The following is a 25,416-nucleotide window of genomic DNA, read 5'->3' on the forward strand; positions in this document are numbered from 1 at the left end:
TAGTATGTTCTCAGCCTTCCCCGTTCTCTGCTTTGGCTTCAGCCTCATACTGGTCAACTTCACACATAAAGGTGTTGCTGATGTGTTTTTTCTTCAGTACTGTATTCTTTTCCCCTTGTGGCTTTTCTCAACCAAGTGTTGCTTATGTGTATAAGGCTGAGGTGTTAAGTTTGCTCTAGTTGACCTTTTACCACAACTACTTCAAATTAAAAAAAAAAAAAGATACCAAAAGCAAGTTTTCATTCTGGTGCCACAGAATACACCAAAGACCTAGTTCTTAAGCTGTTTGTTTTGGAAAAAAATAACTTTGATTCATTATTTTGGTTGGTTGTGTTTTTTATGAACGTAGCTCATCTTTATAGGATAACTGATTAGAATGGAGACTAGGTGCTTTTCCTTTTAACCAAACAAAATTTTTCATTGCTTTTCATATTTAACAGCTCAACTGATTGTTTGGACTTTTGTGTTAACTAGTACTGTCATCTTCAGCAAAGCTCTTTTTATACTTTAAGAGAAAAAAATCAGTGTATTTATACCTAGTATTTATTACATGGTTGTTTTTGAAAAGTTGCACAGTATAAATGCCTTAAAATTTTATTTTTGTAGAAAAAATAATCATCTAATTTAAAATTGTTCTTCTACCCCACAGTTATCTTTAAGAGAGAACATGAGAATTGTGTTTTATAAATAATTCTCAGAAGTATTTTTTAGGGGGGTGTTGCACATGAAGGAAGGAAAATTGAATTCAGAATTCCTTTTTGTTTCTGGAGAGTTGGTAACTTAGACATCAGGCAGAAAAAAATATATATGCTGTTTTAGCAAGCCTCTCTTAATTTATGGCTAAATTTGTCCTTGAGTTTTTCAGTGGTCAGGGTAGTATATAAAGGTCTATGTTGAAGGTACAAGTAAGAACTCACATTTAACAATTTTGCAGTGAATTTACAGTGTGGTTCCTTCTTGACAATAAATGTAACTCCCAAATAATATTATAAGAGAAATACTTTTTTCCATAGTTGGAAGTTCATCTCTGCATTCCTTCCTAGCTGATTAATAATATATCTCCTGGTGCCTTGGATTCTAAGTGTTCTAGCACATTTCCTCTGACCATGGCAGGTTCCAAGTCATCATGCCTTACCACAGAACTCACTGCTTTGAGGTATAGACAGATGAAGTAAAATCACCTGTTTTTCATGACCTACATAGCACCTTCTAATTCTCCCTCACCCCTATTCACCCTCCCAAGAAAAAAGGCAGCTTATTTGATAATGTGTTGAGTTTATCTCTTCTGAGTGAAACCTTAGTTACACTTAGCCATCCTTCTTAAACCAAGGATAATTTATCTTTCCACTCTGGTAGGGTAGTTAGAGGAAGAGGAGCACCTGTGTTACCATTCTGCTGGCGGTGGCTTTCAAGCAGTCGTCCTTCTAAGCCATTGCGTGTGTACAAAATAATGTATAAAACATTGTTATGTTTTTGTCCTTTTTATCTTGTCTTGTATTATTACCACAGGAAAGTATGCATTTGCTCCCAGATGTTTTACAAGAAAACAGGATTATTTAAACTAGTTTATCTTAAAAGCCTTTAAATGTATATTGAAAGTTTACTTGGGTCTCACCAATTAAAAGTATAATTATTTCTCAAAAAATTTACCTTTGAATCACCTATGGAGAAAAGGTTTGAATAAGGAAAGGAATTGCATTCAAGTAAAAAAATAAAACACTTAAAAACAACTTTCTCAGTCCCCACCAACAGACCATAAGCCTTCTCTAACCACATTAAAAGGCAAGAACAGAATCTTGTATTTGAACTTTATCCATTTCCAACTTTTTAAAATAGTTATCTTCTAACATCTCTGACATAGGCAGAACAGGATTGCTGTGTCTGCTTTGCAGATGAGGAAGGTGACATCTGGAATAGCCAAGGGTCTCACGTGAAGTCACAATGCCTATGTAGTCATACATCAGTCAGTTCCTGGGTACGTCTTCAGAAATTCATCCTTGGGTAATTTTACCATTGTATAAACACCATTGTCTACTTTACACATGGATAGCTTCTTGCACACGTCAGTATGGCAAGGTACACACCTTGGCTGTATGGGCTAGCCTATATAATCTTACAGGATGACCATTATATAGTCAGCTACTGACCAAGGATTACATAGTGCATGACTGTAAAGAGCCGATGTTACATTAGAATTCACATCATCTGTCTTATCTACGAGTCACAGTGCTATCATAATCACACAAACTGAGAGATGTTCATTTCGGTTGTAGAATTCAGCCAAATTTAATGGAGTATTATAGTCTTTATGATCGCCAAGTGCCATGAAAACTGACACTGAGCCTGTGCTTGCTTTTTAGCCTATACTCCAGTAGGATGCATTGAAGACCTCGGGAAAGACAGCACAAAACTGCACTTGACAAATTTTACTGCAACATACAAAAGACATCCCCCTCTCTCCCCAAATGGCAAAGCTTTGTGTCATGCATCTTCTCCTTCACCAGGAGATATAAAGATTTTATCAGAGAAAGCAATTCTCCAATCATGGACAGATAATGAAAGATCTATTCCTAATGATGGTACAGACTTTCAGGAACACAACTCTTACGGCAGAAATTCTCTGGAAGATAATTCTTGGGTATTCCCAAGCCCTCCTAAATCAAGTGAGACAGCATTTGGGGGAACTAAAAGTAAAACTTTGCCTTTACCCAACCTGCCACCATTGCATTACTTGGATCAACATAATCAGAACTGCCTTTATAAAAATTAATTCTGAAGAGATTCATGATTTAATCATGACAGCGCTCTCTCTCAGTGGTTCTTCTAAGAAATTACTTAACAAAGTGGATTTTGATTAACATCTTGCAGAGTTCTTCAGCATACTATATGATATTATGTAGTTGATTTTCTAATGTAAAAGAATAGCATCCTCCAGAAGCGGATTTTGATTAACATCTTGCAGAGTTCTTCAGCATATACCTTGGAACATACTACATGATATGTAGTTGATTTTCCAGTACAAAAGAAGAGCATCTTCCAGCTGCATATTCTAGGAATCATATATATGCTGCAATATTGATTTAAAAACTCAAGGTGTTTGAAAAAGACAGTTCTACCTTTGATAACAATTGTAAAATTTCACTTCAAAGTATAAAATTGGAGATTTTTAGACATGGTTTTGCAGCGTATGTGAAATGCCTCAATAGTCATTCATAAAAACTAAAAGTCATTAATATAGGAGAAAAACAATGCGTGTTACTTCAAATTATCTAAGGGAGCAACAGCAGTCTGAACAGGTTATGTTTCTGTTGGCCTTCTCATGCATAACGATGAAAAATAGAATGGAATAAAAGTGAGTGTTTAGGTTATTTATATGCGATTGTGTTTCAAAGTGTAAGATTTAAAATAACTTTTCAGTCACAGTGTTGCTTGTTGATAAAATTTCAAAATTGCAATTTGATTTTTAAGACTTGAAATACCTGGTTATTGAAACCACTTTGTACCAGAAAAGAATGATGAAATAGTTGAAAAACTATGTGGTGTGTGAATAAAATATTATACCTCTGTATACCATCCAATTAGAAGTAGAAAGAGCATCACACACATGTTTCAGCCTATCACTGTCCCTTCAGTGATCCATAATGAAAATCTACATGTATGTATGTAACTGTAGTCATATACTTCAAAGGGACTATCACTGCCTGTATCGTAGACTTTATTCATTGTTACACTTGTTTTGACCTGTAACAATTCACTTACTGAGAAAATAATTTTTAATTAGATTAAGAATTTTAATTCTAGAAACCAAATTGTGTGCTGTACTGATACAGTATAATCATGAAATGTTCCCAAACTTCCATACTAAGTGGCCAGTAATTTGTAAACAAGAAAATAACAAAGAAATGGCTTCACATAGAAATTTATCTAAATTATTTCAGAGTGGCAGTATTAAGAATATTAGTAAAATATGATACTTAGTACATACACCTTTTGCAGGATAAGGTGTTTCATATAGGACTTTGTCCTTTTTGATAGACAGTGTCATGTATTTTGAACTCAAAAGCATATTTCAGATCTCTTCTACTATATTACTGAATAGCATACATACATAGACAATGTTCACCGTTCACCAGATATTTTTGTCTTTCTATTATCTTACTCACTTATTCAAGCTTGTCTGTGATTAATGGAATTGGTGTCAGCTGCTGGAATTTATTCTGACCAATGAACACAGCTGACTCAAGGGAGTACAATCTCATGCCAAGTAATAGAACAAAACCAATATGCATAAAACAGACACAAGGCTTCAGGCTGTAGCTGAAGGAAGCAACTACCTGTGTAATAACAAAGCAGCAGGAACTATTTCTCATATGGTTGCATAGGCTGTATATTGTATCTAATCTCTAATGTAGCTTACTGGTTTGTCTTTTTTAAAACTAAGATTGGACATTTTTCTTTGTAAAGAAATGTCTTATGAGATAATGGCTTGATTAATGTTTTGAACAATGCCAAAAAAATTGTTTAATTAAAATAAATTATTTTTGTTTGAAATAAAAGTGGATGTGAAACACTGTCCTTGCCTATATAGCCCAAGGTCTGATACTGTTGGTTGTTCATTTGATTTATATGACAGATATTTGTCTTCCTAAACCAACTTTCTTTGAGTGAAAAGACATCTGTTCTATCAAACAGTAGTAATTAATGGGTAATTAATGTTCTTGAAAATTTAAAGTGCTAGATAAATGATGTATAAGACTCTTAAGGAAGGAGTCACCAAAAACAATTTTTACTAAGCCAGAAATTTTTAAACATATACTTGATGATCATGTGTGTTCCAGGTACTACTCAAAAAGAAACTGGAGGGGCCAGCAGGTGGCGTGGTGGTTCAGGAGCTGGACTCTTACGTGACCAATTGCAGTTCGAATCCCAGACCTGGTGGCTTGCTTTCTCACTTTTCCTTTCTCTTTCTCTGGTCAAATAAAAAATTATAATAGCAAAATTAAATAAATTATTATTTTTTTAAAAAAGAAAAAGGAAAAAACTGGAGTGGCCCATCCAAGCTTACTGAGGTAAAATTGTAAAGTTTTGGTTGACTTCTTTAAGGCTAGCTGAAACTTGCTCTAAAGAGCTTCTCTGGAAAATGTCTTTAATCTTGAGATTCTTTTTTTGTAAGATAACGCACCTCAGCACATCCATCACTCAACAGAATATAGACAACACCTATTCCTCCCATTGTTCCCTGTTAGCCAAAGTAAAATTTACATATTTTTAAAGGAATATTCTTTACTTAAGTTGCTCTCAAAATGGAAGTGAGTTCATAGGTAGGGCAGAGACATACACCTATGTGGTGAAACAGTAGAAAATGAAAATGGGAAATTTTGAACTTGAACTATAGAACTGAATCATCACAACAAAGTAATAATAGGCTATTTGGAGAAGATCTTAAGGACTTGGTTTTTTTGTTGTTTTTTTTTTTAAAAGGAAAACTTGGCAAGTTGTCACAAATATGGAATAATGTAACTCCAGCAAACAAAACTCCAGTGAAGCAAGACACTGAGGCAGATGTATCTGCCAGAGAAGACTTGTGTGTGGATAAGCAAGGATGTCCTGAAGGCTGTGATGAATGGTTTAGTTTTGGGCATCATAAAGGAATGAACGCTGTACTATTCAACATATGATTAATTTGTCAGGTACCTTTGGGGAAACTGACACACATACACATACGTAGATTTTCCACATGAAAGTTAAGTTGGCTATTACGATTTTAAACAAAATTGTAGTCACTGATTGTAAACTTCAGTAGTTCTTAAAGCAACTGCCTTATCTTGAGTCGTAAGTCATTAAAAACAAGAATTAAAGTCTTCTGCTCTAGGACATGCACCAAAAACAAAAGGCCAGTGAAGTATTGTTCCTATGTTGTACGTACGGTCTCTAGATTTACGTATCTGCTTTGGCTTTTGTCTGCTCTAATAATCTCCTCCCTTTTGATCTGTGGTCTGATATAATGTGATTTTCTTTTTTTTTTAAATTTCAGTAAGAGTAAAACGTTCTTTGGTTTCCTCGAGTATAGTGTGAACTTGAACAGCCATTGATTCTTTATAGAGTCCTGTTTGATTTAATTTAAATCCTTTATAAAATAAAAGAAACTGTTGTCTATCATGTTCTTAGGGCCAACATTAAATACTGTCTTAGTGTGGGTAGTACTTTCTATTTGTGATTTTAATGAGGTCTTCATTTGAAAACACATAAAATGTACTTATCTAAAAACTGGCTACAATGGCTATGATAGTCAACAGCTCATGGGGGAAAAAAAGTAACTTTTAATATGAAAGCTCAAGATGGGACCAAGTTATGGCATTAAGACAAATTTGTTAGACTGTTCCCTGAGTCTGTTAGTATGTTCCAAAATGGTAAATTCATACTTACAAAGATGGCTTTTTAAAATGAATGACTAAAGTATTCTCAGTGGCCAAGTTAACAGGTCAAACAACATAAATCAATTTTAGAAAAATTTCCATCAAAGGTGTAAGTAAAACTGAAAGTACATATCTCCCTCTCTACGTTTCCAAATAAACGTTTATTACTAATATCGGTAACTACCAATTAAAGGGGACTTACCACATCTGAGGCATGGTCTTCTACACTATATGTGTACCTGCCACACTCAGGAGAGCCTCAGGGTCACTGCGTCCGATCTCCCTCCCCGGTTGCATAGCTAGTGCGGCACAGAAGCAGGAAGCATCCCGGTTCATCGCCATCCTTTTGACTTTCCTGATTAGCCATTAGCCTGTACATTGGGAAAAGGTAATACAAGATTCACTTGAAACCCTAAAAAGCCTGTATCAGTGTTACAGTACAATCTTACAGGATGACCATTATATAGTCAGCTACTGACCAAGGATTACATAGTGCATGACTGTAAAGAGCCGATGTTACATTAGAATTCACATCATCTGTCTTATCTACGAGTCACAGTGCTATCATAATCACACAAACTGAGAGATGTTCATTTCGGTTGTAGAATTCAGCCAAATTTAATGGAGTATTATAGTCTTTATGATCGCCAAGTGCCATGAAAACTGACACTGAGCCTGTGCTTGCTTTTTAGCCTATACTCCAGTAGGATGCATTGAAGACCTCGGGAAAGACAGCACAAAACTGCACTTGACAAATTTTACTGCAACATACAAAAGACATCCCCCTCTCTCCCCAAATGGCAAAGCTTTGTGTCATGCATCTTCTCCTTCACCAGGAGATATAAAGATTTTATCAGAGAAAGCAATTCTCCAATCATGGACAGATAATGAAAGATCTATTCCTAATGATGGTACAGACTTTCAGGAACACAACTCTTACGGCAGAAATTCTCTGGAAGATAATTCTTGGGTATTCCCAAGCCCTCCTAAATCAAGTGAGACAGCATTTGGGGGAACTAAAAGTAAAACTTTGCCTTTACCCAACCTGCCACCATTGCATTACTTGGATCAACATAATCAGAACTGCCTTTATAAAAATTAATTCTGAAGAGATTCATGATTTAATCATGACAGCGCTCTCTCTCAGTGGTTCTTCTAAGAAATTACTTAACAAAGTGGATTTTGATTAACATCTTGCAGAGTTCTTCAGCATACTATATGATATTATGTAGTTGATTTTCTAATGTAAAAGAATAGCATCCTCCAGAAGCGGATTTTGATTAACATCTTGCAGAGTTCTTCAGCATATACCTTGGAACATACTACATGATATGTAGTTGATTTTCCAGTACAAAAGAAGAGCATCTTCCAGCTGCATATTCTAGGAATCATATATATGCTGCAATATTGATTTAAAAACTCAAGGTGTTTGAAAAAGACAGTTCTACCTTTGATAACAATTGTAAAATTTCACTTCAAAGTATAAAATTGGAGATTTTTAGACATGGTTTTGCAGCGTATGTGAAATGCCTCAATAGTCATTCATAAAAACTAAAAGTCATTAATATAGGAGAAAAACAATGCGTGTTACTTCAGATTATCTAAGGGAGCAACAGCAGTCTGAACAGGTTATGTTTCTGTTGGCCTTCTCATGCATAACGATGAAAAATAGAATGGAATAAAAGTGAGTGTTTAGGTTATTTATATGCGATTGTGTTTCAAAGTGTAAGATTTAAAATAACTTTTCAGTCACAGTGTTGCTTGTTGATAAAATTTCAAAATTGCAATTTGATTTTTAAGACTTGAAATACCTGGTTATTGAAACCACTTTGTACCAGAAAAGAATGATGAAATAGTTGAAAAACTATGTGGTGTGTGAATAAAATATTATACCTCTGTATACCATCCAATTAGAAGTAGAAAGAGCATCACACACATGTTTCAGCCTATCACTGTCCCTTCAGTGATCCATAATGAAAATCTACATGTATGTATGTAACTGTAGTCATATACTTCAAAGGTATGGAAATCTACATGTATGTATGTAACTGTAGTCATATACTTCAAAGGGACTATCACTGCCTGTATCGTAGACTTTATTCATTGTTACACTTGTTTTGACCTGTAACAATTCACTTACTGAGAAAATAATTTTTAATTAGATTAAGAATTTTAATTCTAGAAACCAAATTGTGTGCTGTACTGATACAGTATAATCATGAAATGTTCCCAAACTTCCATACTAAGTGGCCAGTAATTTGTAAACAAGAAAATAACAAAGAAATGGCTTCACATAGAAATTTATCTAAATTATTTCAGAGTGGCAGTATTAAGAATATTAGTAAAATATGATACTTAGTACATACACCTTTTGCAGGATAAGGTGTTTCATATAGGACTTTGTCCTTTTTGATAGACAGTGTCATGTATTTTGAACTCAAAAGCATATTTCAGATCTCTTCTACTATATTACTGAATAGCATACATACATAGACAATGTTCACCGTTCACCAGATATTTTTGTCTTTCTATTATCTTACTCACTTATTCAAGCTTGTCTGTGATTAATGGAATTGGTGTCAGCTGCTGGAATTTATTCTGACCAATGAACACAGCTGACTCAAGGGAGTACAATCTCATGCCAAGTAATAGAACAAAACCAATATGCATAAAACAGACACAAGGCTTCAGGCTGTAGCTGAAGGAAGCAACTACCTGTGTAATAACAAAGCAGCAGGAACTATTTCTCATATGGTTGCATAGGCTGTATATTGTATCTAATCTCTAATGTAGCTTACTGGTTTGTCTTTTTTAAAACTAAGATTGGACATTTTTCTTTGTAAAGAAATGTCTTATGAGATAATGGCTTGATTAATGTTTTGAACAATGCCAAAAAAATTGTTTAATTAAAATAAATTATTTTTGTTTGAAATAAAAGTGGATGTGAAACACTGTCCTTGCCTATATAGCCCAAGGTCTGATACTAACTGTTGGTTGTTCATTTGATTTATATGACAGATATTTGTCTTCCTAAACCAACTTTCTTTGAGTGAAAAGACATCTGTTCTATCAAACAGTAGTAATTAATGGGTAATTAATGTTCTTGAAAATTTAAAGTGCTAGATAAATGATGTATAAGACTCTTAAGGAAGGAGTCACCAAAAACAATTTTTACTAAGCCAGAAATTTTTAAACATATACTTGATGATCATGTGTGTTCCAGGTACTACTCAAAAAGAAACTGGAGGGGCCAGCAGGTGGCGTGGTGGTTCAGGAGCTGGACTCTTACGTGACCAATTGCAGTTCGAATCCCAGACCTGGTGGCTTGCTTTCTCACTTTTCCTTTCTCTTTCTCTGGTCAAATAAAAAATTATAATAGCAAAATTAAATAAATTATTATTTTTTTAAAAAAGAAAAAGGAAAAAACTGGAGTGGCCCATCCAAGCTTACTGAGGTAAAATTGTAAAGTTTTGGTTGACTTCTTTAAGGCTAGCTGAAACTTGCTCTAAAGAGCTTCTCTGGAAAATGTCTTTAATCTTGAGATTCTTTTTTTGTAAGATAACGCACCTCAGCACATCCATCACTCAACAGAATATAGACAACACCTATTCCTCCCATTGTTCCCTGTTAGCCAAAGTAAAATTTACATATTTTTAAAGGAATATTCTTTACTTAAGTTGCTCTCAAAATGGAAGTGAGTTCATAGGTAGGGCAGAGACATACACCTATGTGGTGAAACAGTAGAAAATGAAAATGGGAAATTTTGAACTTGAACTATAGAACTGAATCATCACAACAAAGTAATAATAGGCTATTTGGAGAAGATCTTAAGGACTTGGTTTTTTTGTTGTTTTTTTTTTTAAAAGGAAAACTTGGCAAGTTGTCACAAATATGGAATAATGTAACTCCAGCAAACAAAACTCCAGTGAAGCAAGACACTGAGGCAGATGTATCTGCCAGAGAAGACTTGTGTGTGGATAAGCAAGGATGTCCTGAAGGCTGTGATGAATGGTTTAGTTTTGGGCATCATAAAGGAATGAACGCTGTACTATTCAACATATGATTAATTTGTCAGGTACCTTTGGGGAAACTGACACACATACACATACGTAGATTTTCCACATGAAAGTTAAGTTGGCTATTACGATTTTAAACAAAATTGTAGTCACTGATTGTAAACTTCAGTAGTTCTTAAAGCAACTGCCTTATCTTGAGTCGTAAGTCATTAAAAACAAGAATTAAAGTCTTCTGCTCTAGGACATGCACCAAAAACAAAAGGCCAGTGAAGTATTGTTCCTATGTTGTACGTACGGTCTCTAGATTTACGTATCTGCTTTGGCTTTTGTCTGCTCTAATAATCTCCTCCCTTTTGATCTGTGGTCTGATATAATGTGATTTTCTTTTTTTTTTAAATTTCAGTAAGAGTAAAACGTTCTTTGGTTTCCTCGAGTATAGTGTGAACTTGAACAGCCATTGATTCTTTATAGAGTCCTGTTTGATTTAATTTAAATCCTTTATAAAATAAAAGAAACTGTTGTCTATCATGTTCTTAGGGCCAACATTAAATACTGTCTTAGTGTGGGTAGTACTTTCTATTTGTGATTTTAATGAGGTCTTCATTTGAAAACACATAAAATGTACTTATCTAAAAACTGGCTACAATGGCTATGATAGTCAACAGCTCATGGGGGAAAAAAAGTAACTTTTAATATGAAAGCTCAAGATGGGACCAAGTTATGGCATTAAGACAAATTTGTTAGACTGTTCCCTGAGTCTGTTAGTATGTTCCAAAATGGTAAATTCATACTTACAAAGATGGCTTTTTAAAATGAATGACTAAAGTATTCTCAGTGGCCAAGTTAACAGGTCAAACAACATAAATCAATTTTAGAAAAATTTCCATCAAAGGTGTAAGTAAAACTGAAAGTACATATCTCCCTCTCTACGTTTCCAAATAAACGTTTATTACTAATATCGGTAACTACCAATTAAAGGGGACTTACCACATCTGAGGCATGGTCTTCTACACTATATGTGTACCTGCCACACTCAGGAGAGCCTCAGGGTCACTGCGTCCGATCTCCCTCCCCGGTTGCATAGCTAGTGCGGCACAGAAGCAGGAAGCATCCCGGTTCATCGCCATCCTTTTGACTTTCCTGATTAGCCATTAGCCTGTACATTGGGAAAAGGTAATACAAGATTCACTTGAAACCCTAAAAAGCCTGTATCAGTGTTACAGTACTTTAGTTCGCGAAAAACTCATCAACATCCAGTTGACCAGGAAAACCATATCCCATTTATCTGTTTACTCCTACCCCATAGAATAAATCAGAACTTTGAAATAAAAACAATCTTTATTTCAGATAAAATGAATATTTCCATAATTAGGATAAAGCGAACACATTATAATCTGAGTCCATTACTGCAGGTGATTTATGTTATAGATGAAGCCCATGAATGTTCAGAGTTCCTGAGTGTCACTGGAGTTGTTGCCTACATGCTTGTGGGAAGCTTCTGTAGCCTTTTCTTGGTAGGAATTCCGCTTTTTCTGAATTCTTCCCTTTCCTTCAGATATTCCCTTTTGCATTCTTCATAAAAGGCTGGATCATTATAGCTGTAAGAAGGAAATGAAAATCTTTTCAAATGAGTAACTGCCAGTATGCAGCAACAGCTTACTTTAATCGGGCTCAATCTTTAGAAGTAGCAGATTTGTTTTACCATTCTTCACAAATTCACTGTAAACATTATGCTACCAAAGTGAAAAAAAAGTACCAAATGATTATTTGTATAGCATTATACGATAGAGCAAAAGGAAGAAAGGAAGCAGCTCCTATTCTCAGGGATGCCATGGAGTTATAAGGCAGAGACTGATTACAATTAATAGCATATAAAGTGATACGAGTGTATGACCTCGAGCGCTATGGAAACACACGGAAATGGAGGAGGGAACGTCAAGGGGAAGTGCATATAAAGAACGTGTGGAAAGGCACACAGAGGAGGAAAACCAGATTCCAGAACTGCAGCTAGACTACCATGATCCCATTAGAAACTTCAGGAAAACCAGTTGCAGTGAAGCTGGCACAAAAACCAGATCGCAGCGTATTGAAGAAGGAAGTTGAGGGACCAGCAGTTGGCATCATGGCTATGTCGCTGGACTCCCATGTAGTCGACTGCGGTTCAAGTCCCAGACCCAGTGGCTTAAACTTATGCCGGGCGTGGGTGCATGCGTGCCCAAGATCCTGAGGAGAATGGAGGAGAAGGGACTGCGGAGTGGCCATCCCCCCAGGGGGTGGTTTCTCGCTGTCTGTCGAGCTCATGTGCCCAGTAGCAAAAATCTCTCAAAAAAAAAAAAAGAATGAAGTTGAGAAAAATACAAAGCATTATGGAGAGGATTTGAGAGAAGGTAGTGGTTACATTCATTCCATGGAACGTCAATAAAGCAGAGCCTTTCTGTAACACTAAAATTCCTAGATTATAAAATTAGAGTATTTGAGGATTTAGGGTCAAGTAAAATTTTCTGTAATAAGATTCAGTTTCCTTCAGCACATAGCACATTCATCTTTGTCTTTCACTACTTTTTATTTAATTTTTATTATATTGTATTTTTAATTATTTTTACTATTTAAATTTGGAATATGGCACGTGTTCTCATCAGACTGAGAGAGAGGGAAAGTGAGAAAGCAAGCTGCCAGGTCCAGGAATTGAACAATGGTCAACCGTGTGGGAGTCCTGCACCTCAACCACCTCACCATCTTCTGGCCCCCTTCTCTCTTACAGAAGCAGCTTCCTCTCACCTTTCCCAAACCCTCCCCTAGAATAGACTAGAACCTGTTATTCTCTATTTCTATGGGATGGGAGATAGAATAGGCAAAATGACTAATATTCAGATACCAAATAATAACAAATCAAAAAAAGAGCTTACATTTAGAGTACCTACTGTGTGCCAGGCACCATGGCAAATCCCTTTACACACAATCCCTCCTAATCACTCCACAAGGTAATCATCCCTTCTCATGGGAACTTGCCCCGGGTCATATGGCTGGCTGACCTCTTGCTTATTCATAAGTTGAACCAGGCTGCCCTTGCAGAATATGCTCCTGGCCCCTCTGCTCTAGAGCTGCCCCATCTGGCAGAAGGGAAGATATGTCAGTCTAAGAATAACCATTTATGATGACTGAATCTGATGTGTGAAAATCCTTTAATCAACATATAAAACTGTTTAACAAATCCAGTCACACAAAACATTCAAAAGATTCATTTGCTTATTAAACATCCCTTGGAAACACTGGGAAGATGAATTTTCATTGCTCTATGGTGGAGCATTTAGTACAGTTTCTGGCCCACTGAATAAGGTTTGGTCTTGATAGTAACTTGAGAAAAAGCATATGAAAACTATGAGAGAGTTTCTCCCACATACACACATGCAGGGATGAGTTTAGATCACCTCTAAGGTCTCTTCCAATCCCAGCATTCTAAAAATGTTTATAAGTTTATGTGTACAAATTTGTTATTAAAATGGAATAAACATACAAAGGGTCTTCAAAACTTTATGGAAAATGCATATAATGAAAAAAAAAAACTATGCATGATCTTATAATTATAAATTTTCTTGTCATAGGGCACGTGCACGCACCAGAAAAAGATAGAGAAAAAGTGAGAAATCATCCCCCACTCCCAGGGTTTCACCCTCTGTTCTCTCAGGATTTGCGGCACGCACACACACTTGGTGTAACTTTCAAGTCACAAGGTCTGGGACTCAAACCATGGTCCCCCATGTGGAAGCCCAGCACCTCAACCATGAGGCCAAATGCTGGCCCCCATGCATGGATTTCAAATTATTTCCACCAAAAGAAATTCATGTTTATTCCATTTTTCGTGAGTTTTTTGAAGTCCCCTTATATAGAATCCAGATAATCATTACTCTCTTTTTTATTTAATCCCCAAATCACACCATACTGACAGATATGCTTCATAAGCTAAAGGAGCATAGTGTAAAAGGAGAAGTAAGGAAAGACTTAGCAAAATCGAGATCTCACTACTATTAACAATACCTACTGAAGCTCTGTAGTATATAATCTGTCCATAATGGGGGTAGCAAAACGCGGAGAGACAGAACAGAATGAACCTGCATTCAAATTACTTCACTTGTTTTAAAGACTTAAGAACTACAGCAAAATATCAAAGAATGTGATATTTAAGAATTTTTACATTACTTTGATTCATTCAAGAACTCAACATTGACCTTTGTTTCCTTCACAATGATTTACAGCAACTTTCCTCGGAGTTAAATGATACGAATCCAGCAGATTACGCGGCTGGTAAAGTCTTAGAAATTTTCTAATTCGATACCTTTCTGTCAGAAGAAATGAAAAAGTGTATACTATCTTCCACAGATCAACTGTTTATCAATGGAAACTTGTCAAATCATATGAAAAATCATATATCTTGGAACCAGCAGTTGGCGTAATGGCTATGTCGCTGGACTCCCACATGGTCGACCGTGGTTCACGTCCTGGACCCGGTGGCTTAAAACTCACGCCAGGCACATGTGCGTGCGTGCCCAAGATCTCAAGAGGAGAATGGAGGAGAAGGGATTGTGGCGTGGCCAACCCCCCCCGGGGGGGTGATTTCTCGCTTTCAGTCTCTCTGTATCTCTCTGTCTGTCTGGCAAGTGCACGCAACCTATAGCAAAAACCTCTCCAAAAAAAAAAAAAAAAAAATTACGTATCTTTTGTTTGCTGGCTTCATATTTTTCATCCAATACACTACTGACAAACATAAACATGTTGTTTTTAAGGATAATCTCCAAAATACTAAAACTTTAGAGTCAGTCAACAATACGACAAATTTGGCCAGGAAAGGTACAGAAGACGTGATAGGTACAGTGAAATAGCATACTCTTACCCACTGTACACACACACACACACACACATAAACACTGAGATAACTACTTACTAAGCAGTGAGACATTCCTTCAACGCAGAATTTTCTTTCCGGCATTTTACTACCATCAGGATTCCAGAGTCCTTGCAACATTTGGTAAAATCTGAAATAAAACATAATGCTTGACTGCTCTAAAAAATAGTCATTCATTTAATATCCATTACTGCAATGTGCTTGGCACACAGTCTACGCTCAACCAGAAGGCAGAGCAAGGGGATATCTGAGCTCAAGAAAAGGTGAGCTGGCTGGGACCAGCAGTTAGCGTAATGGCTATGTCACTGGACTCCCATGTAGTCGACTGCAGTTCAAATCGGGACCTGGTGGCTTAAACTCACACCAGGCGAGTGTGCGTGCGTGCCCAAGAACCCGAGAGGAGAATGGAGAAGGGATTGTGGTGTGGCCATCCCCCCAGGGGGTGATTTCTCACTTTCTCTCTCTGGCGAGCGCACGTGCCCTACAGCAAAAAAACTCTCCAAAAAAAAGAAAAAGAAAAAAAAAAAAAAAGGAAAGGTGAGCCTGCTCATGGAGATAGGGTGCAGAATATAGAGAATAAGGATTTCCAGTAGAGAAAAAGCACATTCTGAGGGAAATAAACAGGAAGAATCCAAGGTGTTGGGAGCCGGTCTGCGTGCAGTAGTTAAGTTCTGAGCTTAGGGAGCTGGATCCCACACGGCTGACTGCGGTTTAAGTCCCCGTCTGTGTAGCTTGAAAATATACCAGATGCATGGACCCCAAATCCTGAGAATGGAGAAATGGAGGAAAAAGGATTGTGGTGTCATCAAGACCCACTGATGTATTCTCTCTCTCATAAGCACACCCTCTGGCAATTTAAAAAGAAAGGACAAAGAATTGTTTCTCAATATCTCTTAAAACTCCTTTGATACCAAATTATCAAGATTCTCACCTTCTCATCTTTTCTTTTCTTTTTTTCTTTTTTTGGAGAGGTTTTTCGCTATAGGGCGCGGGTGCTCGCCAGACAGACAGAGAGAGAGACAGAGAGACAGAAAGCGAGAAATCACCCCCCAGAGGGGACGGTCACGCCGCAATCCCTTCTCCTCCATTCTCCTCTCGGGATCTTGGGCACACACGCACACGCGCCCGGCGTGAGTTTTAAGCCACCGGGTCCGGGACGCAAACTGCGGTCGACTACGTGGGAGTCCAGCGACATAGCCATTACGCTAACTGCTGGTTCCCAACCTTCTCATCTTTTCTTGAGCTATGTTTTGTCCATCCAGTTACTGATGACAATTACTTACAATTGTCTTAAAGCAAGTAATTTAATTCACTGTTTCTGTCTCTGGCTATGGTGGGAAAAAAAGAAAAAAAAACTTAATGAAAAGAGAAGGCGCACAGGATCAGCTTCCTTTGGTTTAATGTTGGACTAGTCTCAATGAGCCCAACATTTGCCTTTATTTCAATTACAAATGTTCTTGTTTATCTCAGTGCAGATTAGCTGTGTACACAGGCCAAATCATACCGAGGGAAATTCCTGTGTGCCCTTTGATTAAGGACTCCCTATAGCTCAAAAGGCAGGGCAGACGTCCGGCCAGTTCATTATCAGTGGAGACACTGCGGGGTGGTCATATGGCTATCAGAAAGTCCGTAACCTCTCGCTCTGGAATGCCTAACCTACTTCTACATGTAATTTTTCTATTTACAGCTCTATATTAAGATTTACCTTTATGAAAACAAAGATGATGATCCTAAATAAAAATAAGGCATGGGCAACCCTCGAAGAGAATATGTGCATAAAATTCATTCAAAAATTGACTCAATCTGGCTAAAGGCTTCGTTAAGGCCATGTTCAATAGTGGGGAGGAACTGCGGGCTGGATTCTCCTACACCATTTTACTCTGCTGTCACCGCACTACACCAACCCAGAGGACCATTAGCATCATTAATTTTGCTTAATGAGAATATGCTAGTTGGCCAAATTCCAGAAAATGTAAACATAATGGCTATTATCAAGTATACTTTCTGAATTTAACAAACCCAATGCTTTGGCTTGAGAAATTCGAAACAGGAGCTTTCCACAATAGGAATTTAAGGGTCCTTAGTAGAGAACTGATGCAAGATAGCATTGATGTGTTCTGATCACAATAAAGGCATAGTCTATATATTTTCACACTTGTCCAAATCTCTTCAGGAGTAACTGTCACTGGCCTAAAGCCTCAAGCTGTTTGTAAGGTTCCTGTCACTTGTTTAACAACAAGAGTTTAATGAGGATTTTTCTTTCATCCCACATTAGCAGACATTCATATAAGAGTGAGTTGCTAATACTGCCAACTGATCTCTAACATTGCACTTGGAAAGAAATCCAATTTAAATTGCTCCTGTGTTTCAATTTTATGTTAAATAGCAAAGAGCTTGCATGTTTGTTCTGATCAATAATTTAAATTACCATCAAAAATGAAAATAAAATTTCATTCACTTAAGTATACTTTGAGGTAATACACTTGAGTAAATATCAATAAATAGTGACAGGAATGTGGAGAAATTGTTAAAAGTTATTCCAGGGTCAGCCCATGGTATGGTAGCTAAGGCAGCTGGATCCCACATGGCCAACTGCATGGTTTGAGTCTCGAACCCACTGGCTTGAAAAAACATGCCAAGTGTGTGTGCATGCATGCGCATACCCCGGAGGGGTACTTTCTCACCTTCCCTCTATCTTTCTCTTTCTTTGTCCCATGAGTGCACATGCCCTATAGCATACACAAGTCATTCCAAAATGTAAAGAAAAGTGCACTCAAGACCTTTTTGCTTTAAAACATCAAGAAAACATCTTTCTTTTGTTCACGCTTCATTTCTCTTATAGGAAACAATTTTTTTTTTGAATAGTTGCTATACCTAAAATGTAAAATTTTATTATAATGATAGTTCGTACTGAGAAAGGTAAAGTCTTTTTCTCCCATGCGTCTGTGGGTAAATACAACAGCAGTCAGCTCGGTGCTCTGATTTCTCAGGTAAAGGAACTGAGGAACCCTTTACCTAAATAACTAAATGGAAATGACAGAGTTTGTTATAGCAATAGGGGCTCAATTGAGTTTTTCCAAGGTATATACCAAAGTTACATGGTGATCTATCATCGAGATTTTTTTTTTAAAGAAAGATTTAGACTACAGAGTGTGTATGCACATGCATTAGAGAGACAGAGAGCAAGAAATCATCCTCTGATGTCATGGCCATGCCACAACCCCTTCTCCATTTTTCTCTTGGGATCTTGGGCAGGCACGCACATACGCTTGGTGTGAGGTTTTCTTTTGTTTTTGTTTTTGTTTTGTTTTGTCTATTTCATGTTCTATTATACATTCGATCACGGTATGTAGGTTACAAAGCGAATATTCCAACATGTGGACCAGCAGTTGGCGTAATTATCGCTGGACTCCCATGTGGTTTGAATTACAGACCCGGTGGCTTTAAAACCTCTCCAAAAAAAAAAAAAATACTCTGGGCATGTGTGCATGTGTGTCCAAAATCTTGAGAGCAGACTGGAGGAGAAGGAAATGTGGCACAGCCTTCCCCCTGAGTGGTGATGGTGGTGGTGGTGGTGGGGGGGTCACTTTCCCTCTCTCTCGTGAGTGCACACACCCTATGGCAAAAATGTAGGGCATGGTGGCATCTGCCCTATGGCAAAAACCTATGGAGGCTGGAGGAATGCGGCATTGAGTCTGTCTCTGTCTCTCTCTATCTGTCTCTCTCTCTCTCACACTCACCACTTAATATCTTAATAAACTACTGCACCAGGACCAGCAGATGTCGTAATGGTTATGTGGCTGAACACCCATTAGTCAACCACGGATAGAGTCCCAGACCCAGCGGCTTAAACTCCCACTGGGCATGTGTGCGTGCGTGCCCAAGATCCTATAGGAAAAATCTCTCTTAAAAAAAAAAAAGTAAAAAACAACTATTGGTAAAAATATTCTTTGGGTATAGTAAAATTTAAACCAAGAGCATCTAGGAAAAAAACAGGAGGATTTGAGAAAATGTCCTAACTTTGGTCTAATTAAGACAATGGACAAAGCAATCATTTATACTGTAATTAAGTATAAGTAGTCTAAATAATTTCCAGTTTCCTATGAGATGACAGAACTCTTGGGGAAGGTCCATACAAAACAGAAATGAGAATGAAAGCATTCACTGAAAAAATGACAATTTAAAAACTTATGAAATTATGAGGCCAGCAGGTGGGATGGTTGTTAAGGGCACTAGACTCCCACATAGCTGACCACGGTTCGAGTCCTGGACCTGGTTGCTTGCTTTCTCACTTTCTCTTTCTCTCTCTGGTCAAATTAAAATAATGAATAAATAAAGTTAAATAATTCTTTTAAGAAAAAAATATGAAATGGAAATTATGTCATGTTTCTGAACAGACCACTCTGTGTTCTATGATTTTTTTATAATTATTTATTTATTCATTTATATTTAAATTTGACCAGAGAGAGAGAGAGAGAGAGAAAGTGAGAAGGCAAGTCTCCAGGTCTGGGACTCAAACCATGGTTGGCCATGTGGGAGCGTCCAGCACCTTAACCACGCCACCTGCTGGTCCCCTGGTCTATGATTTTTAAAAAATGATTTTTTTATAACCACATTTAAACACAGCAGTTACTTCTAATTTTCCATTACTTTTATTTAAGCAGTAATGTGTTTATAAACCCAATTTTATCCAACATTACAAAAAGCAAAGGTGTATTTGCATACCAATATAAATTAGAATTTTAACATGCCAGCTATAGACAATATTTCCATGAGTACACTAGCACATTAACAGGTTCCACCTTTAAATCTGAGGAGGGCCTGGGTGCCAACTTTTAGTTAAGACTTCCCTTCAGACAAAGGTATCTTCGGTTTTAAATCTGTCATGTAAATTCAAATCTAAAACTAAATTTTATTCTCAAGAAAAGCTATCTGGTACGTGAAGGCTTCTGTCGTGAACGGCCTAATGTCAGGTCCCTGTAGACAATGCCTAAGTGCTGTACCGCTCTCAGTAATCACCATCCCTTCTGGAAGCTGTGAAGTAAAAAGTGCCCGAAGACCACAGGGGGTCACCCTAGGTTCCGAGCACACCAGTTTCAGAAGCAGTGCTGAAGGCCTGAACCAGGGCAGAGACCATAATGAAGACGGTGCGCTCTTCTCCTTTCTAATGTCTGCTCAGCAGAAGGAAACAAGCCTACGAGGCCACACAGTACGTTATTCTGAAAAACCAACAGCATGAACAGTATTCCCGGAGGCCCGTGTGAAACATTTTTGTACCCAGTTTTGACTTCATGCACATTAGTTTGTAAAACTTAGTAAGAAAACTGTACAATTCCTTGCAACCTCTATGGTCATCAGCCCAGTAGTTTGACTTTTGGAAAGAATCCAATCCAACCTATAGGATATAGACAAAGTCAGATATCACACATAATTCTAGATTGGGTAAGAAGTTAACTAGGACAAGTTCAATTAAGTTGAGAAATGAGTATTAGTGGGTTTTCTACAGCAAACATTCTAATCCAAAAAACAGGGTGCGGGGTGGAGCTGCCCAGAGACAGGCAGTTATGTCTGAACACATTCTGAAGACACCGTCTGGACGTCCATACAGGTTGCGCATCACTGATATAAACATCCATAATCTAAAATGCTCCAAAATCGACAATGTTTTGGGGTTGCCCACATGATGTCACATGCGAAAAATTGCAAAACTGACCTCCCGCGATGGGTCACAGTCAAACACTGCAATAAAAAATATCACATACAGGGAACCAGCAGTTAGCGTAATGGCTATGTCGCTGGACTCCCACGTAGTCGACCGTGCTTCGCGTCCCGGACCTGGTGGCTTAAAACTCACGCCGGGTGCGTGTGCGTGCTTGCCCAAGATCCCGAGAGGAAAATGGAGAAGGGATTGCGGCGTGAACATCCCCTCTGGGGGGTGATTTCTCGCTTTCTGTCTCTATGTCTCTCCTGTCTGTCTTGCAAGCGCATGTGCCCTATAGCGGAAAAAACCTCTCTCAAAAAAAAAAACATATATCACCTAAAGTCACCTTTGGACCACGTGAATAAGGTGTACATGGAACGTAAGTGAGTCCCACGGGTCCCATTTCCAAAACTTCATCATGAATGTGCAAATGTTTCAAAATTCAAAATCCAAAAGACATTTCAAGTAAGAGATACTCAACTTGTAGTAACGTATTAAAAACAATGCAAAGTGAAGGGGCCAGGGCGACCACAGAGCAATAACAGTATTTAAGGGTCTAGGACAAAAAGACAAGACTAGAAAGATACAGAGGTCTATGTGGCATCCCAGAAGCTAGGGAAAACAAGTGTTTGATATAATCTGTATCATCTGTCACAGCAGAACAGTGCTGTGGGGGGGGGAATGCCAAGAAATACGTTCATGATTTTAAGAGAACTGGAAGAATGAGAAGAAAATGACAGCAGCACTTGAGACTAATGATGATGCTGAAATTGACCAAAGAAACCTGTTCATCGTAGACTATGAGTCTTTAGATGATAATATTCTAGGTGAATTTTCTTGAAATCAGCAACTGTTAAGTTAATGTTTCTCTAGTACACGTACGTGCCCTATCACAAAAATTTCTCTTAAAAAATAAATAAATAGGGACCAGCAGTTAGCATAATGGCTATGTCGCTGGACTCCCATGAAGTCGACCAAGGTTCGAGTCCCGGACCCAGTGGCTTAAACTCACATCGGGCGCGTGTGTGTGCATGTCCAAGATCCCCAGAGGAGAATGGAGGAGAAGGGATTGCGACGTGGCCATCACCCCCCAGGGGGGTGATTTCTCGCTTTCTGTCTCTCTGTCTCTTTCTGGCGAGTGCACACGCCCTATAACAAAAACCTCTCCAAAGTAATAATGATAATAATAAAAAATACACAGGTTCTCATTTGTAGGAAATCATTAATAGTACATCCTCTTAATGATTCATCCTGCTTCCTCTTACCCAAAGTCAAAAAATGTTTTTATTAGGTCATCAGTAAAGTCATGATGTATTTCTCTTCTTTTCTACGCAAAAAATGCATCATGACTTTTCTACCTAACGGTGGCTTTAGTAGTCATCAAATCTAACACAGTTACGCCAACTGCCCAAGTGTCAATACGATACCACGAAATACCATGCAGCCTTTAAAAAACAGCGTGTTGATAAGGGATGCTCTCCAGACAAAGTACAAGAGAGAGTATTACACGTTGTATCATTCTGCATATAAACATATACATCTAAATGTATACATATGTGCGTGTGCACGTGTATGCATGGCGCAAGGACACAACAGTTGTGGAAGAGTGTACGAAAGACATAACCAAGGTGCTGTTGCAGGAGGAAAACTCAGTCTGTGGGACAAGCATTGAAGGAACACGTTTATACTGTGTGTTAGCGCTTTACACGCCTTGTGAACTGTCATCTGTAAAAGAAAGAAAGGAATCGCTTTGGATTCAGGAGCAGGAAGCCTGCAGTCCAGAAAAGAGGAGCCTTGGCTTTGAAAACGCAAAGTGGAAAAAGCCAGTTCTGTTATTATTTTTTCTTTCTTCTTGGCCGAGCTTCCTACCCTGAATCACTGTTTAGTTAAAACGAGGTGGGAAACCTCACTGCATCTCACTAAGAACTCCCTCCCCATTCATCACACTCTCGGGATGCTTCTACATGGATGGCTTGATTTCATTAAATGCTAATTGTTCTCATATATAAATTTAGACTTTCCTTTATGCAAAACACACACCTCCCATAGAACCTCCTATTCCCATTATACCAATACCAAGTGAAAAACACTATTCCAAGGTAAAATGACACTATCGAAAGTCATGCTCCTGGCTCTCTTTCCATTTAACTGGTCACACCAACTGCCAGAATGGAAGGACTCTGACAATGATAACGTGCTACCTTGCTAATAAATCGGTCTAAATTCTCAGTTTTAAAGAGGAAAAAAAAGGAAGAAATAAAAGGCACGTTATGCTCAATTTAATTAGACGTTTAATAAGTGTAGTATCCCTAGTTAACAAGGCAAATCGATCCTTTCAGTTCTGGCTGCAGTTTATTTAAAGACTTTACAATTTTACTACTTAAGAGCAAGTCCTATGGAGGTGTTATCTCACCATTTATATTTTCACAACACTTATGATATTGCTATCACACTCTTAAAATAAAAAAAAAAATGCCCATGCCACGTTTCAGACCAATATAATGCTACAGACTCTATTTTTATTTCTGGAAATAAACATTAAAATAATTCTCTATTGCTCACTTTCTTCTTGTAATGTTGAATATAAAAAATAGTAAATATAAAGTTTTTTTTTTTTTTTTAAATCCCAGGGTATCCTTAGAAAGCAGAGGCTCAATCACTTGGTTTTAAAATTAGGCACTAGAAAATACGTCACTATAAAATTCTGACAACAATAGCATTTTATGATAAAATGATGATGCTTTTAATTTTCTAAATTGTGATTTATTAGCTTGCTACTTTAAAGATTAGTTTGTGTACAGAACAAATTTAGTGATGCATCTAATGAAACAAGAAAGTAGAAGGATAAACATGAAAAGATGATTTTTACATTAGAGTGCATGAGCTATTTCGTAATTCTAACGTAGTACAAAAGAAAGCTTCTGTCTAGATTGATCATGGTTCAGTTAACATCACTGAATATCTAATACCTCCAACTCAATTAATTCTCACCTGATTAAGATCAGGCTGATATTCAAACTAAATCATCTCTCCAGTCAAGTAGAAATCAGTATTTCTGATTTTACTTTTAAATTACAATAGAAAATAAAATGCACACATCTTCAATATGCGAAGAGTAGCTTTTCTATTCTAGTCTACCATGGCATGGATAACACAGTTGATTAAAGAATTATTCTCATTTGAGCACCAATATGTAGCAGAATCTGATTAATTTGAACACAGAGATGGAATAAAGTAATTAAATATATCTTATACAGGGCAAACAGAAAATTGACATAAAATAAACTTGACTTCTTTTTTTTAAAAAAAAAAACTCACTATTTATCAGCTCAAGTAGGAATACAGTTTTATTAAACACTGATTACTCTTCTCAGAGAGGTGGCTTGTTTCTGGCACACATATTTATAGGGTGAGCAAACAAATAGCTCTTTGAGGTCACATTCCTTCTATCATTACTGCCACCAAAAACCTTACTTATCCCAAAAAAAAAAAAAAAAAAACAAATTATTTCTAAACAACTTTTCCAGAAAAAAAAAAAATAAAAGAATATACAGACCCATCCTTGGACAGGGAAACTTGTAAATCCCCAAAGACAAAATAATTACATATTTGTAACTGTTACTACTAAGGAGAACATGAAATAGATTTTCCTTCTCTTTCAGGTTTTAATTTAGCCAAATCATTATTAGATTGATCGAATAAAAATAACTGTTTTGCCTGACAATAAACTCAGAAAACCAGATAAAAACAACACAAAATTATAAGATTTTTAACAATATAGATTTTTTTTTTTTAATTACCAGAGGGTGCATGCATTTTCCAGAAGGCGACAGAGAAACAGAGATTGAGTAAGAGCAAATATCCCTGCCTGCACGGAGCATGGTCACACTGCAATCCCTTCTCCGCCATTTTTCCATCCTGTGGGGATTTGAAGCATAGACTTTTCCAGAAGGCGACAGAGAAACAGAGATTGAGTAAGAGCAAATATCCCTGCCTGCACGGAGCATGGTCACACTGCAATCCCTTCTCCGCCATTTTTCCATCCTGTGGGGATTTGAAGCATAGACATACACGCTCCCAGCATATGTTTCAAGCTGCCAGGGCCAAGATTCAAACCACAGTCCACCATGTCAGAACTGGGTCCCTGAACCCACAGGCTACAGGGCTGACCACAATGTATTTAAGAAAGCCAAATAATGCAGCTAAATAAACACTTTGTTAGAACTGAAAATAAGCATACAATTCAGAACTGTCTTAGTATGTGTCAAAATTGTGGCTTCCAGCTGAAAGCTGATGGTGTGTGTCATCCGCTTAAAAGGCTTTCCTGAATGGTTCAGCTCAAGGGTAATCATGCACATGTGGTAACCCCCCAGAAACTCTACC

General features: G+C 37.4%; 2 protein-coding genes across 7 annotated transcripts in view; one reads left to right on the forward strand and one right to left on the reverse strand.

Annotated features, from left to right (window-relative positions):
* Window positions 1-6,113, forward strand: part of AZI2 (5-azacytidine induced 2) — a 32,093-nt gene extending 25,980 nt beyond the window's left edge. For 2 of the 4 annotated variants that reach the window (XM_006153301.3, XM_006153302.3), the window contains exon 8: window positions 2,361-4,581. In XM_006153301.3, the coding sequence (XP_006153363.1) occupies window positions 2,361-2,770 (410 nt within the window). In that variant the 3' untranslated portion in view covers window positions 2,771-4,581. Of the gene's footprint in view, window positions 1-2,360; window positions 4,582-5,481 lie in introns of those variants that run through there. The other 2 variants (XM_014589671.2, XM_027773757.1) reach the window with 2 other exon arrangements.
* Window positions 6,114-11,751: 5,638 nt separating this feature from the next.
* The window catches only part of CMC1 (C-X9-C motif containing 1), a 66,378-nt gene continuing 52,713 nt past the window's right edge, over window positions 11,752-25,416 (reverse strand). For 2 of the 3 annotated variants that reach the window (XM_006153304.3, XM_027773759.1), the window contains 2 exons: window positions 15,372-15,462; window positions 11,752-12,030 (listed from right to left, as the gene is read on the reverse strand). In XM_006153304.3, coding sequence (XP_006153366.1) covers window positions 11,910-12,030; window positions 15,372-15,462 — 212 coding nt within the window. In that variant the 3' untranslated portion in view covers window positions 11,752-11,909. Of the gene's footprint in view, window positions 12,031-15,371; window positions 15,463-24,833; window positions 24,949-25,416 lie in introns of those variants that run through there. The other variant, XM_027773758.1, reaches the window with a different exon arrangement.

Source organism: Tupaia chinensis, unplaced genomic scaffold (genome assembly GCF_000334495.1).
Source record: "Tupaia chinensis unplaced genomic scaffold, TupChi_1.0 Scaffold000368_1, whole genome shotgun sequence".
NCBI lineage: Eukaryota > Metazoa > Chordata > Mammalia > Scandentia > Tupaiidae > Tupaia > Tupaia belangeri.